This window comes from Copadichromis virginalis, linkage group LG2, assembly GCF_057382275.1.
Source record: "Copadichromis virginalis isolate Kocher_CV1m ecotype Utaka linkage group LG2, C_Virginalis_male_GT1.1, whole genome shotgun sequence".
NCBI lineage: Eukaryota > Metazoa > Chordata > Actinopteri > Cichliformes > Cichlidae > Copadichromis > Copadichromis virginalis.
The window spans coordinates 6,973,741-6,996,663 of NC_140619.1; the positions used below are offsets into that span (position 1 = coordinate 6,973,741).

Genomic DNA, 22,923 nt, shown 5'->3' on the forward strand with positions numbered 1-22,923 from the left:
GCTAGTAGGAGGAGTTGGCCGTCCGACTGCGGTCTGGGGTGTGGGGCCTCCCTGCTGCTGCGGAGTCGGGGTGGTCTGCCTCTCCCCACCGCAGGGAAAAGGGTAACACCACCTGGGTCTGGGTGCAATTCCCCCCTCCAGGGGCAAGGGTACCTAGACCCGGTTTGTAGAGTACGCTTGGGGAGTGTGATTGTGTGTACAGCGTCTCTTTATGTCTGTCTCCACGTTGGTTGAGTGTGGAGTGAGTGCATATGAGAGCATGAGGGTGGGAATGGATGTTTGTGTCTGTGTGTGCCTGTATGTCTGTGTCTATATGTCAGGTTGGGTATCAGACGCCACCTCTCTGGGGACACCTCAGGCCCTCCAAGGTTTGGAGGCCTATCTCCACCCACCACCACTTCCCCTGCCGGTGGCGGACTCCCTCAGGTGTCGGTGTGTTGGTGGTTCTTTGTGTCTGGGGGTGGGCGTCCGGGTACACACCGGCTCACTCCTTGGCGGCCGCTTGTCGGGGCCTGGGGCCTGGGGCTCGCTCGGGCCCCTTTGGAGGTGGGGTGCCCCCGGCCTCTCGGCCTAGGGCTCGGTCACTCAGGCGCAGCTGGGGGCCGGCGGAGCTCACGGGCGCGTCACTGCAACCCCCCCTGGCTTCTGCTCCGCGGCTGCTGAGTGAGCCCTCATCTGGGACTCTCCTCAGCTCTTACTGGAACAGTGGCGCGGCTGCCCCTCTGTTGGTCTTCCATGGTCTCTTGTGTTCTGGGGGCCTCTGGATGTCTGGAGTTTTGATCTCCTCCATACCCGCTTCACACCCTGGAGGACGGGGCTGTGGCCCCCCCACACTCCCTAGCAGATCATTACATGGAGAAACCTTTGGAATGCAAGCATGCTGATCCACACAGGTATGCACACATGGGTATTCACAGACGCGGACTAAAGCTTTCTTGGCTGCTGCCTCAAAGCACACTGTGCGCTGTCTATCTTGCGTGCTGCACAATATCGTTTATTACTTAGTAAATACTGATATCTATGACTAGCTAGTTTATTGTGATGGTGCTTTGTTTTCTCTATTATTATGTTGCTCTTTGTTGTTTGCTGTCTCCTCTGTTTGTTTGTTTGTTTGTTTGTTTGTTTGTTTGTTTTTTCTCCATACAGGTGACCCAGGAGTTTTTTTTTTTTGTCTCTCTTCCCCCCCCTTCTCACCGTCTCTTCTCCCCTTGGGTTTTCTTTCTTTCTCTCCCCCTCTCTCTCTCATTCATTCCCCCTGTCCTATTTATTTAAAAAAAAAAAAAAAAAAAAAAAAAAAAAGACAAAGGATGAACTGAAGCTCTGCCATCACGTAATGTCGCATACTGCTGTTTCTGATGTCATTTAAAAAAAAAAAAAAAAAAAAAAAAAAAAAAGTTTGGCCCGTGTATAGCATCCTGCTATGCGATTGCATTTGTCCCTAAAAACATTTTTTAACAGATTTCTGCACGCCCAAATCGGTTCGAGGTCAGTAAGCACAACCAGAATTCATACATAAGGCACACTCTCGATTTTTGAGAAAATTAAAGGATTTTAAGTGTGCCTTTATAGTGTGGAAAATACGTTATACAGAAGAAAAGAATATATCGTGATATATATCGTTACCGCACGTGCTTCAAATTATATCGCGATATGAATTTTAGTCCATATCGCCCAGCCCTACTTTCAATGTCTCCAGCACTGCTATTTCAAAACATGTTCTGTTCACGTGTGATTTTTATTTATTTATTTTTAATTAATCAGCTTCAGCTAAACTAACTGAAGGTAATGATGGGTGTTAGAGTTAACTGTTGTACTGCCATGTCTTGTGAATTTCTTAGTGTAGGTTATACTAGTTTAGTTGAAGACCATTAAATAGTATTTGTACTGTAAGTTGTATTCAAATAACAACAAAATAACTTCATTACAAGAAAGTCTCGTAATTAAAATCAGTTAAACTATTGTGCTTCATCGTATTTTAAAAGTCAGCACATCAGTGTCCATCTATGGAAACTGCTTCCCTTTGTGAAAAAAATCTAATGAATGCAATGTATTTTTACTGCAGTAGTCAGGGGGAGTTTTGCGCATACAGACCAGTCACAGTTTACATGGAAAATATGCAGGATGTGTTAGAATGAAGCTCTCAGCCGCTCTTCCCAGCCACATATTAAATACTAAATGGTCCTCTGGATTTGTCTGCCCTCCTCTTAACACGCTGCCACTGCCAGCCATAGATGTTTAGTATTAAAACAAAATGCAACTCTGACACATGTGGTCATAAAAGACATGAACACACTACTATCACTGCAGTATGTGATGTTGAAGCCTGTTTTGTTTTGTTTTTTTCACCTTTCATTTACTTGTTCACTATTTTAAACATTTCTGTTCAAAGTGCTGCACTAATTTGTCCATAAAGACAGATGTTCAAAGACAAGACTGAACAAAGACAGAACCATATTAAAAAGAGATAAATCTTATGAATAAGATAACTTTAGTATAAAGGAGATACTATCTTTAATATTTCATCATGTACTCTGTGTGTTATCACTCCCGGTTCCCTTTTCCTTTGTAAGGTTTATCTCATTTTGAACAGAAATGAATTCTTGTTCCCTGCCTGTGTTGGTCTTATGTTTCCTCATGTGAGATTAAAAAAAAAAAGAAAGAAAACAGAGCTCGTTCTGGTAGTGAATTAAATCAGCTGTCTGTGTACTTGGTCTTCACTCAGCTGCTTTGACCACACTGTTTGCTAGAAAAGCTCTTACTGATGGCAAGATTAGAAAAGGGTGTTTTTATGTGTTGATGCTTTAAATGCTTGTATGTCTTCATGTTCACACTTTTCCCCTGGTAAAAATGTGTTTGTATTTGTAAGCATTTGTACCTTTTGGCATGGTGTTATAAGGTGTAATAACACGTTTAACCTTTTTCGTGTGTGCATGTTGATATATGTCTTAGCATGGCACAGTGCATTTACATACACAGGAATGGTCAAAGCAGTGCACTCTTGTCTTTCAGTATTAATGCCAATACTTTGTGTGTGTGTGTGTGTGTGTGTGTGTGTGTGTGTGTGTGTGTGTGTGTGTGTGTGTGTGGGGTCAGTGGGTCGCGGCTTCTGCAGCCAGCGCAGGTGTGTGACATGCTGAGAGGCCTGATCCTGGTGCTCTGCTTCTCCATGATGCATTATGTGGATTACTCCATGATGTACCACCTGATCAGAGGACAGTCCGTCATCAAACTCTACATCATCTACAACATGCTCGAGGTAACCCACACTTCACACATTGATGTCTAAAAACTGATGTCAGTTTATACTTTGATCACATGCTTATATGCAAGGATGCAGATGTTGCTCCTGCAAAGACATTACATCTGAGACAAACTAGAATTTTAACATTAGTTTTTACAGTTTAGTGTGAATACATGTTTCAATTATTAAAACATGTGCTTATTAAATACAAACTGTATAGACATATTTTGTCTTTGTTTACATCTTACTTCTACTTTCCTTGTTTTGCCTCCTTACAACAAATTTTACTTGTAATTTTATTTTCCATCTGTTTTATATGAATAGTCAGTTTGTTTATGCAGCCCGTGTGTACACTGCCAGTTTAGGGAAGTACCCAAGGATTACTACACTAAAGAGTGATGGTCGTGTTACGTGATGGATTTTATTACCGTAATTGTCGGGCTATAAGCCGCTACTTTTTGCACCAGCTTTGAACCCTGCGGCTTTTAGTCAGGTGCGGCTTTTCTATGGATTGTCCATGAGTTTTGTCATATCGTAAGACGATTTGTTTTGTTTGTTCCGCTGTTGTACGGCACTACGTTGCCTGGCGGAAGGGCATGTGATCAGACACACAGTATCGGGGATCAAGAGTGGTATGTTGGTCACATGTCCATCCGCCAGGCAACATAGTGCTGTACAAGTAGCGCGAAAAACAAACTTCAAAGTAGCGCTACGCGTTCAGCGGGAGGCGTGGATGACGAGCGCCGATAAACTTGCGAAAAGCAAGTTATGCTCAACTCCACCGGTGGATTCTGACAGCGTGGAAAAGTGTGAAAACATCCACGATCACCAACGGATTTCAAAGGGCTGGACTGCTGCATGGAGAGGAGGACACCGCCACGGCCCTTCTGAGGGTGTTCGACTCCGACACTGACAACAAGGATTTCTTTGGTTGGTTTTGTAAGTGACAACGAAGGAAAGAAGCTGAGAGTGGATGACGAAGCCACCCTGAGCCTGTTCGTTTCCGACACCGGAGAAGAGGACTTTGGTGGTTTTAGTGCGCAGGAAGATGGTGGTGAATGACTGACTTTTCTTCTTGTTAAAGCCGTGTCACTTCATATACCTAAAAAGTTATGCAAATATGTACCCATAACTTGTTTTTCAAAATATTAATAAAAGGGGTGTGTCTCCAAACAGCCATCTCTTTCCTGACAATTCCCTTTGTGCATATTCTCTTACATATGATAAGTCAACATTGAAACACCTGCGGCTTTGTTGCTAAAATCTTACCTGTTCATACAGATAAGATATTGATATATTATATTAGACATTACTAATGTAACTATTGTCATATTAAGTTACGTTATATCAAGTTAACTTGTGATTTCATCCTTCCCTCCACTGTTAGGTTGCAGACCGTCTATTCTCTTCTTTTGGGCAAGACATCCTGGATGCTCTGTACTGGACAGCCACAGAACCCAAAGAACGGAAAAGAGATAATATTGGAGTCATCCCTCACTTTTTCATGGCCGTCTTTTATGTCTGTATCCTTCCTGCTAAAGCTTCATAGCAGCGTTGTGAGAGTTTTGAGGCAAGTTTTAAAGTCATCAGTAAAGTACACCAAATTGGATTTTAAGGGCGGCATCTTCTAGTCTCTTCTTTTTTCTTTTTTTTAGCTTCAGTTTTATTTTTGACAGATGATATACAGTTATAGTCTCACATAATACTTGTAGTTTTTATTTTTCATTGTGAACTCTTCATTTCCAAGTGCCACTAGAGTGAAATTTTGTTTTGAGTTTCTTTTGGCTTGAGTGACAGACTGGTACTGAAAGGCAACAAAGATTAATTTTAGCTGTAGTCTAGAGGAAGACTGAAGCAATATAATTTTAGCTATAGTTTCCTTAAGTTTATAACTGTTACATTTAATACATCTGTTGCTTGATGTAAGTTTTCATATGCTGAGATTTGTATTTATTATTTACTAAACAGCCTTCAGTGAAAGGACTAGACGTAATGCTGTTCAAGAGTATCTCAAAGGAATGACTCCCAGTTATAGTTGCAAGATGCCAAGTTAAGTGTTGAATGTGTTGTTTCAGGTCAGGGTTGATCTAAGCACTAGCTTACATTACTTTTAATTCATTTTTAATGTGACTGAGTTCAGTGATCATATTGTTTGGTTTAGGTTGATTCGGATGTTGTTTTCCTGATTATCATTTCCTCAGTCCTTCATGCTATCCTCATCATGGTCCAAGCCTCTACCCTGAATGTCGCTTTTAATTCTCACAACAAGTCCCTGCTCACCATCATGATGTCCAACAATGTTAGTACACACACACTCACACACACAGAGTGTTGTAGTATAAAACACAATAGTGTACACCTGAAGTGTTTTTTTTGAATTGCAATGAAACACTTATACAAACAGAAAAAAAAGTATTTGCATGATGGTGTATCCAGAAACATTAACGCTGGTATATTAGTGATGAAATGTTGTACCTGCAACATGACCGTCTTCTGTTTTTATTTTTTGTCATAAAAGTGCTGACTACATTTCTGTCTTTTTTTTTTCTTTTCTCTCAAACATAGTTTGTGGAAATCAAAGGAAGTGTGTTCAAGAAATTTGAGAAGAACAATTTATTCCAAATGTCCAACAGTGGTGAGCTATCCAGCGCTTTATCAAAAATGCAGTACATTATTAGTACTATTTTAGAAAAGTACTGGTCTAAAAATACATAAAACATGTATTTTATTGAATTTCACATCTGCTTTGTCACTGTCAACAATTACACTACAAAAATAATCACCAGTAAGAATGATTTGTTCGTAGTAACAGGAAAAGTTTAGAATCCAGACTAAATTATATACTTCGAAGTTCTCTGAAGCTTCTTTAAAACTGAATTATCCCTTGGAAATACTTGTACCAAAGTCAGAATGGTGGCGATAGATAGAAAAATACTGTAGTTAGATAGATTCATGACATTTCTATTGGATATCTTTAAAAAACTGATGGATGGATTTAAGTTACAGAATTGAATTAATCTTGCTTCATTGGGAAAGTTAATTCATTTTGCATTTTGAAAGAACAGTACAGCCAGTGTATTTGATTAAAAACTTTGGTTCTCTTTTTGTATTCCCAAAGGCACTGTTTTTTGGGTTTTTTTTTTTTTATCTTGATCATTCTTATTGTAATCAGATGACAGGGGAACACAACAACCCTGAATCATCTGCCATTTGCCTCTCTGGTTACTCCATCCCAGTACAATGGCTGGTCATGGAGCTGGGCTCTTGTTACCATAAGATCATTTGTATGGATAATAACCAAACCTTTGTAGCCACATTATTAAAATTATAATACAGCGATGCTTATAGGATGTACTGCTGTCGCAAAATCCACTGTAACATGAAATGCTTTTTGAAAATTCACAGATCTGTCTTGTTGACTCAAGCTGTTTAGATATTGAACTACAGCAGACTGAAGACCATGTGTTCAGCTAAAATGGAGATGCTTATCTATCTAATATTCTTACACAGGTTTCTCCATAGATGGGAGACTATAATAACAATTTTTTCCCACAGATATCAAAGAACGGTTCACCAGCTATGTCCTTCTACTCATCGTTTGTCTCAGAAATATGGAGCAGTTCTCCTGGAACCCCGGTAATCATGTTTCCCTCCTTTAAACTATACTTTTATGCACATTTTTATATTACTAGAAAAGTAAGTTGTTGTTTTGTTTTGTTTTTTTATCATAAATGTCTTTAAAAGTAAAAAAACAACAACAACAACAGGAAAAAAACAGACTGGGGTCAGTGCTTGCCATGGTAAAAATGTTTACAAAAATCCTGAGCAGCTCCTTTCTTGCTGTTTCAGCTGATACATTGCAACACCTTGGGGAGTTTTCTCCAGTAAACCTCAGTCAATGAGACGGAGCAAAGTGAGGAGTGAGGGCTGGGATATTTCTCTATGACAGCTCTCTGAAAAGTCAGCTCCTCCTGCCAGTTTCAAAGTCAGACACACAGTAGATGACAGATGTGGCTTGTCAGCTGAAATCATAACACTGATTTACTAATACCAGCAGAGCTACTGTTGCTAAAGAGGTATATAAATCACAAAAACTTTCAAACAACATATAATTTGTCAGGTGTGGCTCAGAATGGGCTGAGCTTTTCTCAGTACAACAGCACAATATTTACTGAGCCCTAATGGATAAAGCTTAGCTGTTTTGTACATTAAATGGAAATGCCATTAAGTGAACACCTTTAAAAAATCATTAATGTTTCTCTTAAGAGTGACAAGCTCAGGCTTAATATTGCTTTAAATACTCAGTTTCACACTTGCTTCCCTTGTTTTTCCTGCTTCGTTGTGTTCATATGGGAGTGTCAAACAGAAGCAAGCTGCCTTAAAGGGAGAGTCTGGTCTTAAAAAGGGAGTTGTTAGAAAGTCTTGTTTAGGACAGACTGACTATGAGTATAAGACAAAGAATATTTTGACCTGCTGATCACGCAAAACTGATGTGGTTTAGTGAAACAGTAAAAATATTAAGGTGGCCATCATCTCAATTAATATGAGGATTTGCTGTTTTGGTATTTTTGTATCAATATGAATCAAACGCACTGGAAAATGATCCTTTTATTTTGGTTATGCTTTAGTATTTTCTGTTTAATACCCTATACCATTAACTGAATTAATTAACTTATTTTTGTAATTGCTCCAGTGGCTGCCCAAAGAAAACTTGCAGTGCTGCAAGTCCAGTATATTCAGTGAAGGTTTGCAGTAATGTAAATTTTCTTTGGGCAGCCACTAGAGAAACAGATACAATTAGAAGATGACTTCAATAATTTGGCTAATGGTGTAGCGTATTAACATAGAAAAAAATAAAACACAACCAAAACAAGGAGAAACATACATATACAAATATTGAAGGATTATTTGATCCTTCCAAAAATTTTGGCTAAAATAATTAACTTTTTTTTTCCCCTCTCAGATCACCTGTGGGTGTTGTTCCCTGACGTTTTTATGGTTGTCACCTCTGAAGTTGCAGTTGATGTCATCAAACATGCCTTTATCACAAAATTCAATGACATCACTGCAGATGTAAGAACAGAACCTGCTGTCCTTTCTTTCAGTCATCACCGTGACTTTGCATGAGAACATGTATGATACTATATGGGATACCTTGCCTTTTTCTTTTTCCTGTACTGAATTATTTTCTTGTCCATTTTCCAGGTGTACAGTGAATATAGAGCCAGTTTGGCTTTTGATCTCGTCAGCAGTCGGCAGAAGAATGTAAGCAACTGCCTCGTTTTTTCACATTGCCATCATTATACTTACATAAACAGCGTGGAGCCCACACAGCTAATCAATTCAGTTTTGTCAAGTGCTGTAATTTATGCTCGTCTGTCACTGTGTAGGCTTGTACTGACTACAGTGACTCAGTGGCCCGGAGGATGGGCTTCATCCCCCTGCCATTGGCTGTTCTGGTAAGAGAGAATGCAGTCTGTTGTTGATATTCAGGAACTAAATACCAGAATAGAGTTGGTTGTTGGCACACAAGCAAGTTTCAAAACTCCACGATGTTCTAAAAGTGTTTAATGGTTCTTATTATTGCTAAAATGAAATGTTTCCATTTTGTTTTCAAAATGGATAAATAATTCCATTAATACTGGTGTTTCTGTTTTTTTTAACAGCTCATCAGAGTGGTGATGAGTTCAGTGAGGTTGCAGGGAGCACTATCATACACCTGTGTACTGCTCTTTTATCTTGGGTGAGTTTTTAGAGTTGTCCTGTATTGATTTTTTTATACATCCTGCAAAATGAGTGAGCTTTTAATCCTTATTATGCCATTTTACCTCACAGAAGATCTTTTTGTTGTTGTTGTTGTTGTTTTAAATACATGCAAGTGTAGTTGAACCCCAGCCATTTGCAGTTCAGTAATCATATATTCACCTATTCACTTTTTTCTGTATTTGTACAGAAAATTTTGTTTTCTTAAAAAAGAACATTCTCCAAACAGTATGCAAATTTCAAATACAAAGCCTTCAGAAAATTAAAATATAGGCAATTATAAGCGTTTTTAGATGGGGTCTAAAGTTTTCGCAGATTTGAGCTATTCGCGGGCTGTTGTGGTCCCTAACCCCCACGAATACCAGGGCTCGGCTGTAATATAATCTGACCATGAAAAGTATCTTTAGGAAAGATTGATGACTGAAACTGGTCTTTGTGATAACCCCTTCTGTTTAGTAAACTAAATGCTTAACCCACTTAACATGACATGTTTTTTTAAGTCAGTAAAGACTAAAATATTGGGATACTTTAATTTACTTGTGCTAGATATGCAGAGAACCTCACACAAACATCGTCACATGGTGAAGGTAAAAACATGGTTGCGTTGTCTCATGGATGCACACTCACCCATGCAGGCACTGTCATAAACACACATTCATATTCAGAGACACACACAGTTACATAAGCATTAACATTGTGCTCTCACATCCACCCTGTGCTGAGTTGCTGATAGCCTTGCTCATTCTCATTTGCCGGATCCCATTGGGGCACGTACCATTGAAGAGTTTCCCTTAGGGTGAAGAATACAATGTTGTCATCTCTAGTGCCATCTCTGGCCTCCCCTATCCTCCGATTTAAAAATAGCCCTAGCTTGAACAGACCGCTGTGCCTTGGCAAAGATTCAGCTGCGCTGACACGCTCTGTCACAGCAAGGAGTGGTCCACAGACCCAAATGTGTCTGTCTCTCACTCATCACAGTACCAGACTCTCGGCCTTATAGCAAAGCCCACAAACACAGAAAGACAGTGCACACTAACATCCTGGCGTTGGTGGTGGGATGTGAACACTGGCGATTGAAGCCAGATGGTAAGAGATTCATTATAGCTATGCAGCACTAAATAAAACAAAGAAAGATTCAAAAAGCTATTATATGAATGGTAATTTGCATTAGAAGGCTGTGTTTTGATCAAAATGTAGACACCTAATGTATTTATTATTTAATTTAGCCCGCAGACTGGAAAAAACTACAAAGCTTTAATATGTTTGAAATTAAAGCTGATTTTAAATTATGGCATCACTTTAAGTTAGAGTAAGTTTTTTTTAATAGACTTTCATCTCTCCAGACTAGCTGGATGGTACATTTAAAGCTCTGCAATACTACCTGAAGAACAGGAAAAAAATGCAGTCTTTTCTAATCAAATATCCCCTTTCCCTCCCCTTTCCCTTTGTAGACTGGTAACACTGAAAGTGTTGAACAGTATTGTACTCCTGGGGAAATCATGTGTCTATGTCAAGAGAGCCAAAATGGAGGACAAACTGTTTGAGAGGCCCTCGACTGCACCATCCTCCTCTGCCAAGAGCCCTAGCAAAGCTGACCCAGCCAGGTGCCGCACACCTTCAGGTAAAGAAAAAACCCCTCAAAAGATTAAGATGAGAAAAAACCTTGGTTATAATAAAAATCCCAGATATGTTATGGATTAATATTTTGTAAAAGCTATTATTTACACCCACAAGGATCCATAGGTTTGAGTCCCCATGGGATTTATGACTACAACACTAATTATCTCTTGAAGGGATTCAGCATGACTCATGAAACATTTGCATGCCAGAGAAATGTGAAAAGTCAAACAGAAAACAGTTTTTGTGTTAGTGGTTCTTTTTAAAGATGAATTTAATAGATAATTGTAAATTACACATAAAAGCAATTACATTTTATATCTATAAATGTGATGCTTTCTAAACAAGATGACATCAGCTGTGACCTCAAGCGTAGAGCATGTCACCAGTAGCTTAACCAGTCCGTAATAAATTATAATCAAACATTCAGCGCAAAGAAAACCAGAGTTTGACCTTGTCTAATGGTCAGTGCTACCAGTCATTTTACGTAATTATACATTCACCTCAGCTTGATTATACTCACTTTTACTAATTACACTGTATCTATCAGGTCTCCAACAGTCAAGAACATGCAGAACATGAAGCACTGACATAAATTATTAATATTTAAATAGCTACAGTACAAATATATCATAAGTATTTATTTGGAATTACATACACACCACCTTTGAACAAAAAACTTTTGGTTGAAACTTTTGTGGTATTTTGAAGTCTGAATCTTATTTTAGAGATATGAAAAATGCTGGGACCTGAGAGGGTGTTGTTTGGCTGGCAGGAATAGATATCTTGTAAATGAGACGTCCTGGGATTTAATTTTGTTGATGAATGTTTCGTATTGCTCTTTCTCCTACACAGTTGTTCTCTTTCTTCCTTCCTTTCTTTCGTTTTGTTCAGCAATAGAAACCTGTAATGGTTTTCAAAAGAAAACAATGTTTTATTACTCTTTATGTCTCAGACTACCATTCAGAATAGCAATTTACATATTTGTTGAAGTGATGCTAGATATTGCTTTCAGTCTCATGCAATTTCTAAAGTCTTACCAAATGGGCCCCCCACCTAACAGAGTTACGTTGATCTTTTTAGGTATCTAGTTGGCACTTAAATGTAAATGTTGGACATTTAGCTGACATTTAGGTACAGACAAATGTGGCAACAGGTAAAGCCCCGGCTCAGCTTCAGACATTTAGTGGAAACAAGCAGAAAGTGGGGATCCTTGAAACCTTGATTTGATTTGATTAGATTTTTTTGGGTCAGGTAAGTCTTTTCAAGATTACAGGTTAGCACTTGATTAATTCCCTCAGCATTAAAAAAAACCCAAAAAAAACCAAAACACAACTCTGTGATCCCAAAACTATTTTGCGGGGCAAAAAAAAAAAAAAAATCAAACAGTATACATAATGTTTTATCTACTTCCTTTTCTTTCCTTGATGCTTATTTCCAGAGCTGCAATGAATTGATATTTGTCATTGTGTAACCTGGTACATTATGATGTTAATTACAAAATGAATCTGTTATGCCTGGAGATGTTTTTGTCAAGCAATTAATAACTACTAATGCAACATTTGATTTGCTACAGTATAGAACTTCAACCTTTTGATTAGGTGATGAATTTAATTTGTCTGGGCTCAAAAACATACATTTATCAAATGTGTTTTGTTATTCAACTTATTGAACAAATTCTTCATTTGTCTTCTATATTTGATAGAATGGACAAAGGTGGGCACAGTATTCTCTGGTAAATTATACAGACATATCCAGCACTACACTTAATGTAGTAAAACATACAACGTTGCAGTGTTCTGTCATAGCACTTTGTACTGGATCGTCATCTTATGTCATATTCTAAGAAAAAGACTATTCAACAAAAAAGTACACAGCAAACCCTTTTCTGTATTCTGATATTTACACGTGAATTTCCTCAAAAGAGTTTAGTTCATAGTCTGGCATAGAGTTTCACTGGTCCCGCACCTACGTTTGATGAAACAGATTTGGAGGTGACACTATCTCCCTGTCATCCTCAGCCAAATCCCTGCAGATCTTTTCTCCCGTGTGTGCCTCAGACCCGCCTGCTGTGCCGAAGCAGGAGCTTTAAAATGACAAAGATCCTGATGGTGCATCATGTCATGGAACATCAAAAGCATTCATGTTTCTAATGAATCTGGTTTCTCACAGAGCTCCAGCAACATGGCTTACAGCTTCACGCTCCAGCATGCAGAGTATAATAATAAATGCTTTGAGGTTGTGGGAAGCTAATGCAAGTCTCTTTATGCTTTCTTCATATTTAGCTTTTGGGATTTGAACCGTCGACCTTAAATACCATGCTCACTTTTCTGACATTAAACTACTTTGGTGGGCGCCTCAAGCTTTACCTGCTGCTCAACTGGATTCACTGCACTATGTCTTTGTCTTTGCAATGCTCTGCCTTCAAATAATACGAAGATCTGCCATCTGTCTATACTGCATGTTTTTCTCCAAAGGGGAGAAATGTGTAATGAGCGGTTTCACAGTAGCCATTTCAAGCCAGATGGTGGTTAACTTTTATTAAAGCTCACATATCTCCAGAGAAATGGAGAAAGCTGCAATGTGTGACTCAAATAACAGATCTATAGATTTTTTTTTTTTTCTAGGGTTGAAGGGAATGTAGCCCCCTCGACTATACCTGGAAAAATTAGTTAGGAAGTTAATATAAAAATTAGATAATGGGATATTTAATAACAACAGACATCATCTGTCTGTCTGTACACAATACACAAGAAGCGCTAATTTAGCGCTTGATTTTTTTTGTTACATATCCTTGTAATGTAAAAGCTAGTGAAACCGATATCTGGTTCCTTAGCAGCTAAATGACATTGACAAAACTGACATGAGCATCTGGCCTGGTTGCTTTATAGTGGAAGACAGCTTAAGGCTAGCATGCTATGATTTTGTTCCTGCTCTGTGCCATTGATTATAAGGAGCATCTGGACTCCCCAGGAACCTACGCCAGGATCCTGTTTGTGGACTTCAGCTCTGCCTTCAACACCATCCTTCCAGACCATCTCCGAGACAAGCTTTCCCAGATGAATGTGCCTGATCCCATCTGCCGGTGGATCACTGACTTCCTGACGGACAGGAAGCAGCATGTGAGGCTGGGAAAGAATGTCTCGGACTCCCGGACCATCAGCACCGGCTCCCCTCAGGGCTGTGTTCTTTCTCCTCTGCTCTTCTCCCTGTACACCAACTGCTGCACCTCCACCCACCAGTCTGTCAAGCTAATCAAGTTTGCAGATGACACCACCGTTATTGGACTCATCTCGGACGGGGACGAGTCTGCCTACAGGAGGGAGGTTGAACGTCTGGTGTCCTGGTGCAGCCACAACAACCTGGTGCTGAATGCCCAGAAGACAGTGGAGATTATTGTGGACTTCAGGAAGCACACAGCCCCACTCCCCCCCATCATCCTGACTGACACCCCCATCACCTCTGTGGACTCATTCCGCTTCCTGGGTACCACCATCACCCAGGACCTGAAGTGGGAGCCCACCATCACCTCCGTCATCAAGAAAGCCCAGCAGAGGATGTACTTCCTGAGGCAGCTGAAGAAATTCAACCTGCCAACACGGACGATGATGCAATTCTACACTGCAATCATCGAGTCCATCCTCACCTCCTCCATCACCGTGTGGTACGCTGGAGCCACTATCAGGGACAAACAGAGACTGCAGCGTGTTGTGCGCTCTGCTGAGAAGGTGATTCGCTGCAGACTCCCATCTTTGCAGGACCTGTACACCTCCAGGACATTGCGGCGTGCAGCTCGGATCTCAGCTGACCCTTCTCACCCAGGACACAGTCTGTTTGACCTGCTCCCCTCAGGCAGGAGGCTCCGGTCCATTCGCACCAGAACCTCTCGCCATAAGAACAGTTTCTTCCCCTCTGCTGTTGGACACATGAACAATAACCATATGACTGTACCCGCCACTAACACATGACCCTACGCTGTGTCACTGCATCATTCCATGTTTGGCACTGATCACCACCTGCACTCATGTATATATCTTTCAACGTAGCACTCTTAATTCTTATTCTCATGTATATATCTCATGTATATCTCATGCACATATCTTTCCACGTAGCACTTTTAATTCTTATCCCTACTTTTATTTTTTTCCATGTCTATTTAAGTGCTATTTATGACAGCATGTTTGCACTGAAGCACCGCAGCAATTTCCTAATGTTGTAAACCTGCTCAACATTTGGCAATAAACCCCATTCTGATTCTGATTCTGAGTTGAGGCTATTAGTGTGACTGTTGACCTGTCCAGACTGTAGCCTCCTATCAACCAGTTTCTAGGATAAACCACAGCCCACCTGGGGTGGCTGTAGCTCAGGTGGTAGAGCAGATCAGCTACTGATTGGAAGGTTGGTGGTTCGATCCTTGGCTTCCCCGGTCTGCATGCCAAATATCCTTGGGCAAGATACTAACCCCAAGTTGCTCTCTGATGCGCTCATCGGAGTGTGAATGTGTGTGAATGTTTATTAGTTTGCACTTGAGTTTAGAAGTGCTTGTATGAGTGGGTGTGAATAGGTGAATGAGGCATGTTGTATACAGCGCTTTGAGTACTCTGGGAGAGTAGAAAAGCGCTATATAAGAATCAGTCAATTGAATTGAACCTGTGACCATAATTTGGATAAGTGAAGTGGTTAAGGAGATGAGAGGATGGCTATCAACTGATACTGTATTTTTTTCTTCTTTGTTTGTTGCAGAGTGATTTTTGCCATCAGGGTAACTGATAGTTTCGATTTTTCCATCTTCGGTGTAGAATCTGAACTGCTTTTACATATTTCCTCAGCATCATTGGCAAGTTCTGTGTTAATGAGGAACACAAGAATAACTGAGTGTACAACTATAGCAGCAGAGCATTCACTACATCATGTTTTGAGGTAGAAGACTCTGTCTGATCGGTTTATCAATATTTTGCTAATAAGAAAATGCTTCTAAAAGTAAGCCATTTGAACAATCTTTTTTTTTTTTTAATACATTTATAGTTTTTATTGCCTGTCTGATAAAATAGTTTGCTTTGCTTTTCCTAGGTTTCAGTTCAGGATTCTTTGAGTGTCATGTTTCTCTTATAACAGCTGTGATTATGCAAATGATGACTGTTTCATTCATATAGTTTAAATATATAATTTTTTTCCTCAGTTCAAATCAAAAAATATCATTGATGCTGTCAGGTCTCAGTAGAAAATGGCTTCTTTTTAAAAAAAAATTTGAACTGCCACACAATAGATAAGTTGTGAAAATGAGGAGCTTTGATTGGTCAGAGTCCACCTTTTCTGTCATGGGAAGAATTTAAGGCTCTCAAATATGTGACATTCACCACCTAATAAAACAGCAGTACTGTGAAGCCTGACCCCATCAGAATAAATGAAATGGTGAAGCTTAGAAAGGGTGTGCACGCCACTGACAGGTATGCCTCATTTTATATTCTTCACTGATTTAATGCTAAATTATTTAGGTGGAACTGAACGTGGAATTTTCCTATATTCTGTTTGCCTAAAACATTTGCTTTCTTTTATTTTTGTTTTGGGGTTTTTTTTGTTTTTTTGATTTTTGTTTTTTCATGGCTTTTATCATGGTTGATGTTTTTTTTCTTTGATAGCTTAGACACACACATGTAGTGCGTGTCTAACCTACACAGTCCATTTGCTCAGTGTGTTGTAGTTTTCTCTCTAGTTAAATGTCTATTCATCTCTGTCTACAGAAAGAACCAAAAGTTTGCTGTAGTCAGATAGCCCGGGGCGAGGCAGTCGTCTCTGTGGACAGTCTTCTTGCTCAATTCTCTCTGATATGATGAATTATTCTGTTTAATTGATTTTCCTAAAGTAACTGTGGTCTGCTCTCAAAGTGAAAAGCCTTTGCAGTGTTTCTCTAAACATAATGAAGTGAATTGTGAGGTCTTTCTCTCCTGCTGTGTTGAAACTGGTTTGTCCAGTTATTGTCCGTGCAGATGCAGTCAACCTCCTCCCGCCTATCAGTTCGATTTTAGAATCAGAATTAATAAAGTATTGTGATTCTGAAACTGAACTAGTACACAGCTGGACCGTATAACGGTGGGATTAATCTTAATAACTGGAAAAACCAGTGGAATTATGTCTTTTAAATGTTAAGCTTGTCTACACAGACATTAATCAGTTTTCACTTGCCTCACACTTGTTTGATGAAAGGGACATGCTTGAATAAATCTAGCGGTCTACTCTGTACAGCTTGCATTTTGCCTGCACTGTGGGTGTGAAGATTTGTTTACTTGTGTTTTACTCAACTTCCTACAGTGATTGGACTGCACAGAGCACTGTTCCTAAGCTCACGTGTAGAACTGAGACGAGCGGGATTGAAGCTGCTGGGTTGGCTCTTTGTTAAAGCCAGTCTTAGTGGCAAATTACCTATGCATAAATGAACCCATCTACATGGTATTTGTTTTGTCATTAAATGTGTTTTTAAATTTGTTCCTCACAGGTGAATCTAAGGTGGTGCAGATCCCTGCCACTCCCTGCAGCCCAACATCCTCTTCCATCTCGTCTGTGACCACTCAGCCTATCCCTAGGACTGATTTGTTTCCTCCACCATTTACCTATCCCTCACCTGCTAAACCAGCTAGCCGTCCACCTAGTCCACCACCTGATGCTGATGCTGAACAACTTCCATCCATGCTCTTAAAGGAAGATGACGAGGATGAGGAAGAGGAGGAGGAGGCACAGCTGCCCTCTGAAACAAAGCACAAGACCTCCAAAAAAGACCTCCTTGAGATTGACCGATTCACAATCTGTGGAAACCGCATTGACTGATCAGCCTCCAAGCAGACACTGATGTAGTGACTAACCACTCAGGAAAGACGGAGACCAATGGCCTCCCAGCCTGGCTCTCCTGGCCAACAGCAGCAGAACGCTGAGTACTTATAAAATCAGTGACATTACAGTAAATTATTGTTAAAAAAAAGAAAAAGTCAGACAATCCTGCTGCTGTTGAAAGCTGAAGTCGAGAAGTTTCACAGGGAAAACTTCACCTGGCTGATAAAACAGAAGAGGACAGAAAGTGAGAGTGTTGCAGCCGAGTTGTCAGGATGAACTGGCATATGTCAGAGCGTGTGTGTGTGTGTGTGTGTGTGTGTGTTTGTGTGTGCACGCGATTTAGGATCAGGGTTGGGGTGCGAGAGTGTGTGCGAGTGAGCATATGTGTAAGTGTGAAGGCACTCTAGCACTTCCTGTATGAGCAGCAGTGGGACCAGAAGGAGAGAAGTTTCTCAGTTCGCTCAGCAGCCAGAAAAAACTTCCAAACTCTGACATCAAAAGTGACACTTGAATGATGAGAATTTGCTTTTTTCCACCAGAAAACAAGTGTTGGGGTTTATTTTAAGTACTAAGTACTAAACATTCAACATATGAAAATTTGCAAGAAAACAAAAACAGAGGTTATTTAAAACATCTGAGCTAAGAAATGTAGCTCTGTTATTATATGGCAGTTTGCAACCCAAGGCTCGCAAAATTCTCATCTTTTTTTTACATTGTGGTTGTCTAGAAAATATTCAGATGAACTTAAAAAGCAGAGCAGAAAAAACTGGAGTCAAAACTGAATAATGAAGGGTTTTTAATCAGACATTGTTTTGATTTAAGAGACTGAAACTGACATGACTGAAAGGTTAGGAAACATGGCTCTGAACGGTTACACACTGTCAATATTAGAGATCTGTTGATTAAAGTCCGTACCTCAGTGAAGCTGGTTCAAATTTTTCAATCCAGTATGAATTACAGGTGTTGCAAACACAGCTAAAAACAGTGATTATTTTTTAGATTAAAAAACATTCATTTACACAGCCATTAGCTAAAGACATTTGCAGCCATCCTGCGCCTTCGCCAACTCAACAGCCTTTCATTAAACAACCCAGTCAGCGTACAGTATTAGCCAAAGCAGTTAATGACTGCTGACTCTAAATCTGCTGCATCTACCACCCACTTACATAGCCAGTCATAGAGCAGAAGTCCTTTTAAAATTATGGAAAAAGTGCATTTGTATGTCATAGCCCATTATAATCTTGATTTTCCAATCACTTAGTTTAAGACAGTTTACACGCAGCTATCTGTTAAATGGACATAATCAATCGGAAGAGTTCTCTTTTGGTGGGGTGCCTCAAATTGGAGCATAATTTTTTGATGAATGGTATTTAATCTTTAGTTACTTTTGAATGCACTGATGGGCCGTATTGCCTTTAAATACGGTCATGTTTCTCATTCGACTCTAGTGATGCTCTAATGTTTACATCTTAGGATAATAGAAGCAATATTTACACAACAAAATGCCTTTTGCGTGTGTGTTTTAAGACTTTTCTTTTTTGACTGACCTTGCAGAGTTGTTCGCTATGATTTTTTTTTTTTTTTTTTTTTTTTTGGTAAATTGTGTGAATCATCTAAAAGTAAAAACACCTTAAAGAGACCAGGAATGTCATCAAGTTTTAATTTGACACCCATTTGTGTAATTTAGTTTAAACATAATACATTTTTTTTAACTTTATTAGAAGTTTATGATTCAAATTTGTGCCAAATCTTTCAATCACTTTTGTTTCATCAGATCTGAATTGTAAAATTACGGCAATATATCACTGAGCACTTTCTTGTTTCCTCCATGTTTACAAAGTTGATCTTAGCATTTTGATTGACAGCAGCTAATCAAAAATGGCAGAGTTAGACAAACCCTTCACTCACACTAATTATTTTATAATCATCAGATTAAAAACTCAGGTCACTTGTGTTCACGTTCCGCTTTTTTGACGCACTCTGCCCATCGCTTCTTTTATTTGGGGATGTAAAAACAAGTACTTTTTTGGTTGTAAAATACTTAACAGTGATATATTTAATGTTATTTTGGCAAAGAAAGCTTGCTTTTTGTTTTTTTAAACAGAAGGTGTATATAGTGTTTACATGTATCAGCATCTGTTTGATTGTATTTTGGAGAAACGTTTCTTTATTGTAATAAGGACGATCTATTTTTGGAGCTGCCTGATGGAGCTGGTTCAGTCTTCACTGTACACAGAGTTGGTGCTGATGTTCCAGGTGTGCAGTGGAGATCTGACCGAACCTCAACTGGGCCCAGCTGAGCACACCTGAGCTTAACGGGGTTAATGGATATAGAAGCACTGTAGAAGTGCTCTTATGCAAGCTGCGATGGTCCAGTACACTGCCTGCTTTGTTTCTTCAGTTTGATTCCATATTTAATTCCTACCTTGATATTGTATGAACTTGCCCATTTGGAGTAATAAAGTTGATTTCTTAAGTGTGCTGTTTTATTGTAGCTACATGCAGAGCTAAAGCATTCTGGGTTGTGTTTTTGAGGGTATGTATTTGGAAAAAGTTCACTTTCGAACCTCAAATTATTTGCTGTTTAACTCAAGTTCATGACTGAGAATCAGAATTATTCAAACTTCAAGTCTGAAACTATGTTTTAAAGTTCACTGTGAGTATGCGCAAGCTTATTTTACTTACCCAAATGCAGCATCAAACGTTTTGTATTAAATTATATGATAATGCTTGTTATCTAATGATCCATCATTTCAGATGATCCTGACCTGTATCACTCGCTCCCTGTGATACACTCGAACTCTGGATGAACATTGGGAACTGGATCTTGAGTTGGGATTTTGTAAGGTCAAGACCGAACGTTCATTGGTAAAAAGTTCTTACAGCTCTATGAATGAAATCATAGAAACTGCTTTGCTTGCAGGACAGTTGAGCAAACTTTTTGCTGACGGATACCAGTGGTGTGATAAGGATGCAGGCTACAAAAAGATGCAGGCCTACAGTGCTTCCAGAAGTATAAAGAGAAAATAAACTGATGTCACTGAGTGAATGTTTTTAATTTAGCCATTTAAAGAACCACTCATCAGTGGCTTTAGCTTTCAGAGTACAAAGTCAGATTAGGATTTCCTTTTTTTTTGTTGATGACAGGAAGCATCAAGGTGCTTCTTTTTTCCCCCCGTCAAACTTCCTGTAAGCTTTATCCATGAACCCTGCCTGACCTGATACTGGGCTGCACAGTACCTGAGTACCTGTTCAGAAGTGAAGGACAGGCAGAGTAAATCTGTAACAGACATTCTTAGAGGGCTAAGCTCCTTACACTGCTGAGAACTGAGACGAGCTTCAGCTCTGTCAGATCTGACAGGAATTTGTCTTGAGAAAGGTTGACGGGAATGATAGTGACACTTGGACAAAGTCCACATCCATACGCAAGATATGGTGGTCATTTACATTCCAATTTCTGAAACATCTTACTTGATAAAATTATTAAAACCAATATAGGGAAGACTATCAGCAGCTGAAAGAAGAGAAAAATTATCTGTAGTCATGATGCAGCAAGTGTTAAATTTATCGTCTTTCTAGAGCAGTATGAAAAAGGAGGACAGAATTTAATCTTGCATTTATATTTTTAATGAGAGCATTTAGTTGTAGATACACTAAAAACTGTTCTTAATGAATCTACTAATTAATTCTACTGCCTCAGTCTAGCATATCATGTGTCTGTAAAACTGAAAGTCTCATCTGCTCCTCTGCAGGTCTAATGAGTGTGTGTTGTCACTGAAGAAATGTGCTCACAATCAGTGATCAAAGGTTTCCAAACAGGAGGCCCCTCTGTCACCAGGAGCTGGGGCCCCATGCACTCCAGAAAGAGGACAAGGATGTTACTGTGTAAAGAGACAGAAGCAAAACCCACCTGTTTGCTTCTCTGCCAATGAAATCAATCCTATGAGCTGCACGCAGGTATCCTCTGTCTGCCCTCTGGGGGAAAAGGTCAAAGGTCAAGAAGGTGAAGAGCCTGATAGTGGGAAGAAGAGAAAGCTGACTAGGGAATAGCTGATACAAGAAAACATTTTTACATTAGAAATTATGTAAGATATTGTATTGTTCACATTTAAAGAACATGTTGAAGAGCATAACAATTACATTTCTAATTTCTGAAATGAAAAAAGGCAAGTAAGTAAAACTCTGCTTTCAAAAGATATTTGAAGGAAGTCAGTCATTCCATAAACCTCATCTCCTCAGGAAGGTTGTTCCGGAGTCAGAATCTAAGATGGCGAAAACACAACAACCTTCAGATTTAAACCTCAGCCTGGGAACAGCCAGAATGGCCCCACATGAACATCTAAGGCTGTAATCAGCTTATTAACTTTGAGTCTAACTTAAATAAGAGTAATTATACTTCTGTAGTGGATATAATGATAATATTCCCCCACAACTGACAATTTAAAGCTGCAGTGAACAGAAAAGGTGAAAGAGAAAAAAAAAGCCTTTTTCCTCTTTTTTCTTCAGTGCATGGATACTCAGGTGTTTGATACTTGGCAAATGTAATTCAGTGCTGCTTTTGGCTTCACACAGGACCCCAACCCCACTCTCCCAGATAAAAGCCTTCTGCCTGACCCACTGGAGCACCACATATTACATTCGACATGGACTTTATACTGCTTAATACCTGGTCTGAAAATGTACATGTAATTGGTCATTCTCATTTCCGGGGAATAAAATAATCTGCTTTTAACAAATCTACTGTCCTATAGGGAACAAGGTGTCCTAGTGCATAAACCATAAAGTTGGCATTAGACATCACTTTTCCTCCCAACTTGGCATGTTTCAACTTGAAGGGTTACCTCTGTGGAGCAGTGTATTTTAACCCACAGCCACAATAGTGTCCCCCTAAAAAAATTGTTTTTAGTTCTTAAAACTAACCAGTGGGTGAAAGCTAGCTGCAAATGTCATATAAGAAAATGAAAGTTGTAACTGTTTAAAGTATTTATTTGAAAATTAATCAGCTTTCTTAACACAGTAACACTGCATATTTATTACAGCTAAGATTTCATTATTATCACAACTAGAATTCCTGTTGTGGAAAAAAAACATTCATTGTCTCTTTTCAAGCTCACATCTCAGCATTTTTAAAAATAACGCTTAATGTGGGTTGTGTAGATGGATCTTATAAACAATCCAATGCTATCAAAAGGTGAGGAATTAATTGTAAACATGTTTAAGTGATACTAAAGTCAAATATTGCTGGATAAGCATGATTTTCTAATATAAAATCGAATGATTTCCAGCAGACCCGAGGGAACAGTGCCTCAAAACGGCATTTCAATATATGTAAACTGTCTAAAGGTGGTTTTAACGTGTTCTGCCCCAAACTAATCTCTCCAATCAAAACGTTAGTAGGTTAGATCTTTAAGATTCTACTTCCTCTCCCCGGCAGGAGGAGCACCTCCCTCTGGACCCGTCCTCCCTTTGCAAACGGC

General features: G+C 39.4%; 1 protein-coding gene across 3 annotated transcripts in view; it reads left to right on the forward strand.

The window, feature by feature from the left end:
* tapt1a (transmembrane anterior posterior transformation 1a) overlaps nt 1-19,922 on the forward strand; it is a 30,974-nt gene extending 11,052 nt beyond the window's left edge. For all 3 annotated transcript variants that reach the window (XM_085469316.1, XM_085469317.1, XM_085469318.1), the window contains 11 exons: nt 3,094-3,256; nt 4,629-4,764; nt 5,443-5,540; nt 5,807-5,876; nt 6,797-6,877; nt 8,205-8,314; nt 8,447-8,506; nt 8,632-8,700; nt 8,908-8,984; nt 10,456-10,625; nt 17,115-19,922. In XM_085469316.1, coding sequence (XP_085325442.1) covers nt 3,094-3,256; nt 4,629-4,764; nt 5,443-5,540; nt 5,807-5,876; nt 6,797-6,877; nt 8,205-8,314; nt 8,447-8,506; nt 8,632-8,700; nt 8,908-8,984; nt 10,456-10,625; nt 17,115-17,443 — 1,363 coding nt within the window. In that variant the 3' untranslated portion in view covers nt 17,444-19,922. The remainder of the gene's footprint in view (nt 1-3,093; nt 3,257-4,628; nt 4,765-5,442; nt 5,541-5,806; nt 5,877-6,796; nt 6,878-8,204; nt 8,315-8,446; nt 8,507-8,631; nt 8,701-8,907; nt 8,985-10,455; nt 10,626-17,114) is intronic.
* Nucleotides 19,923-22,923: the final 3,001 nt, after the last annotated feature.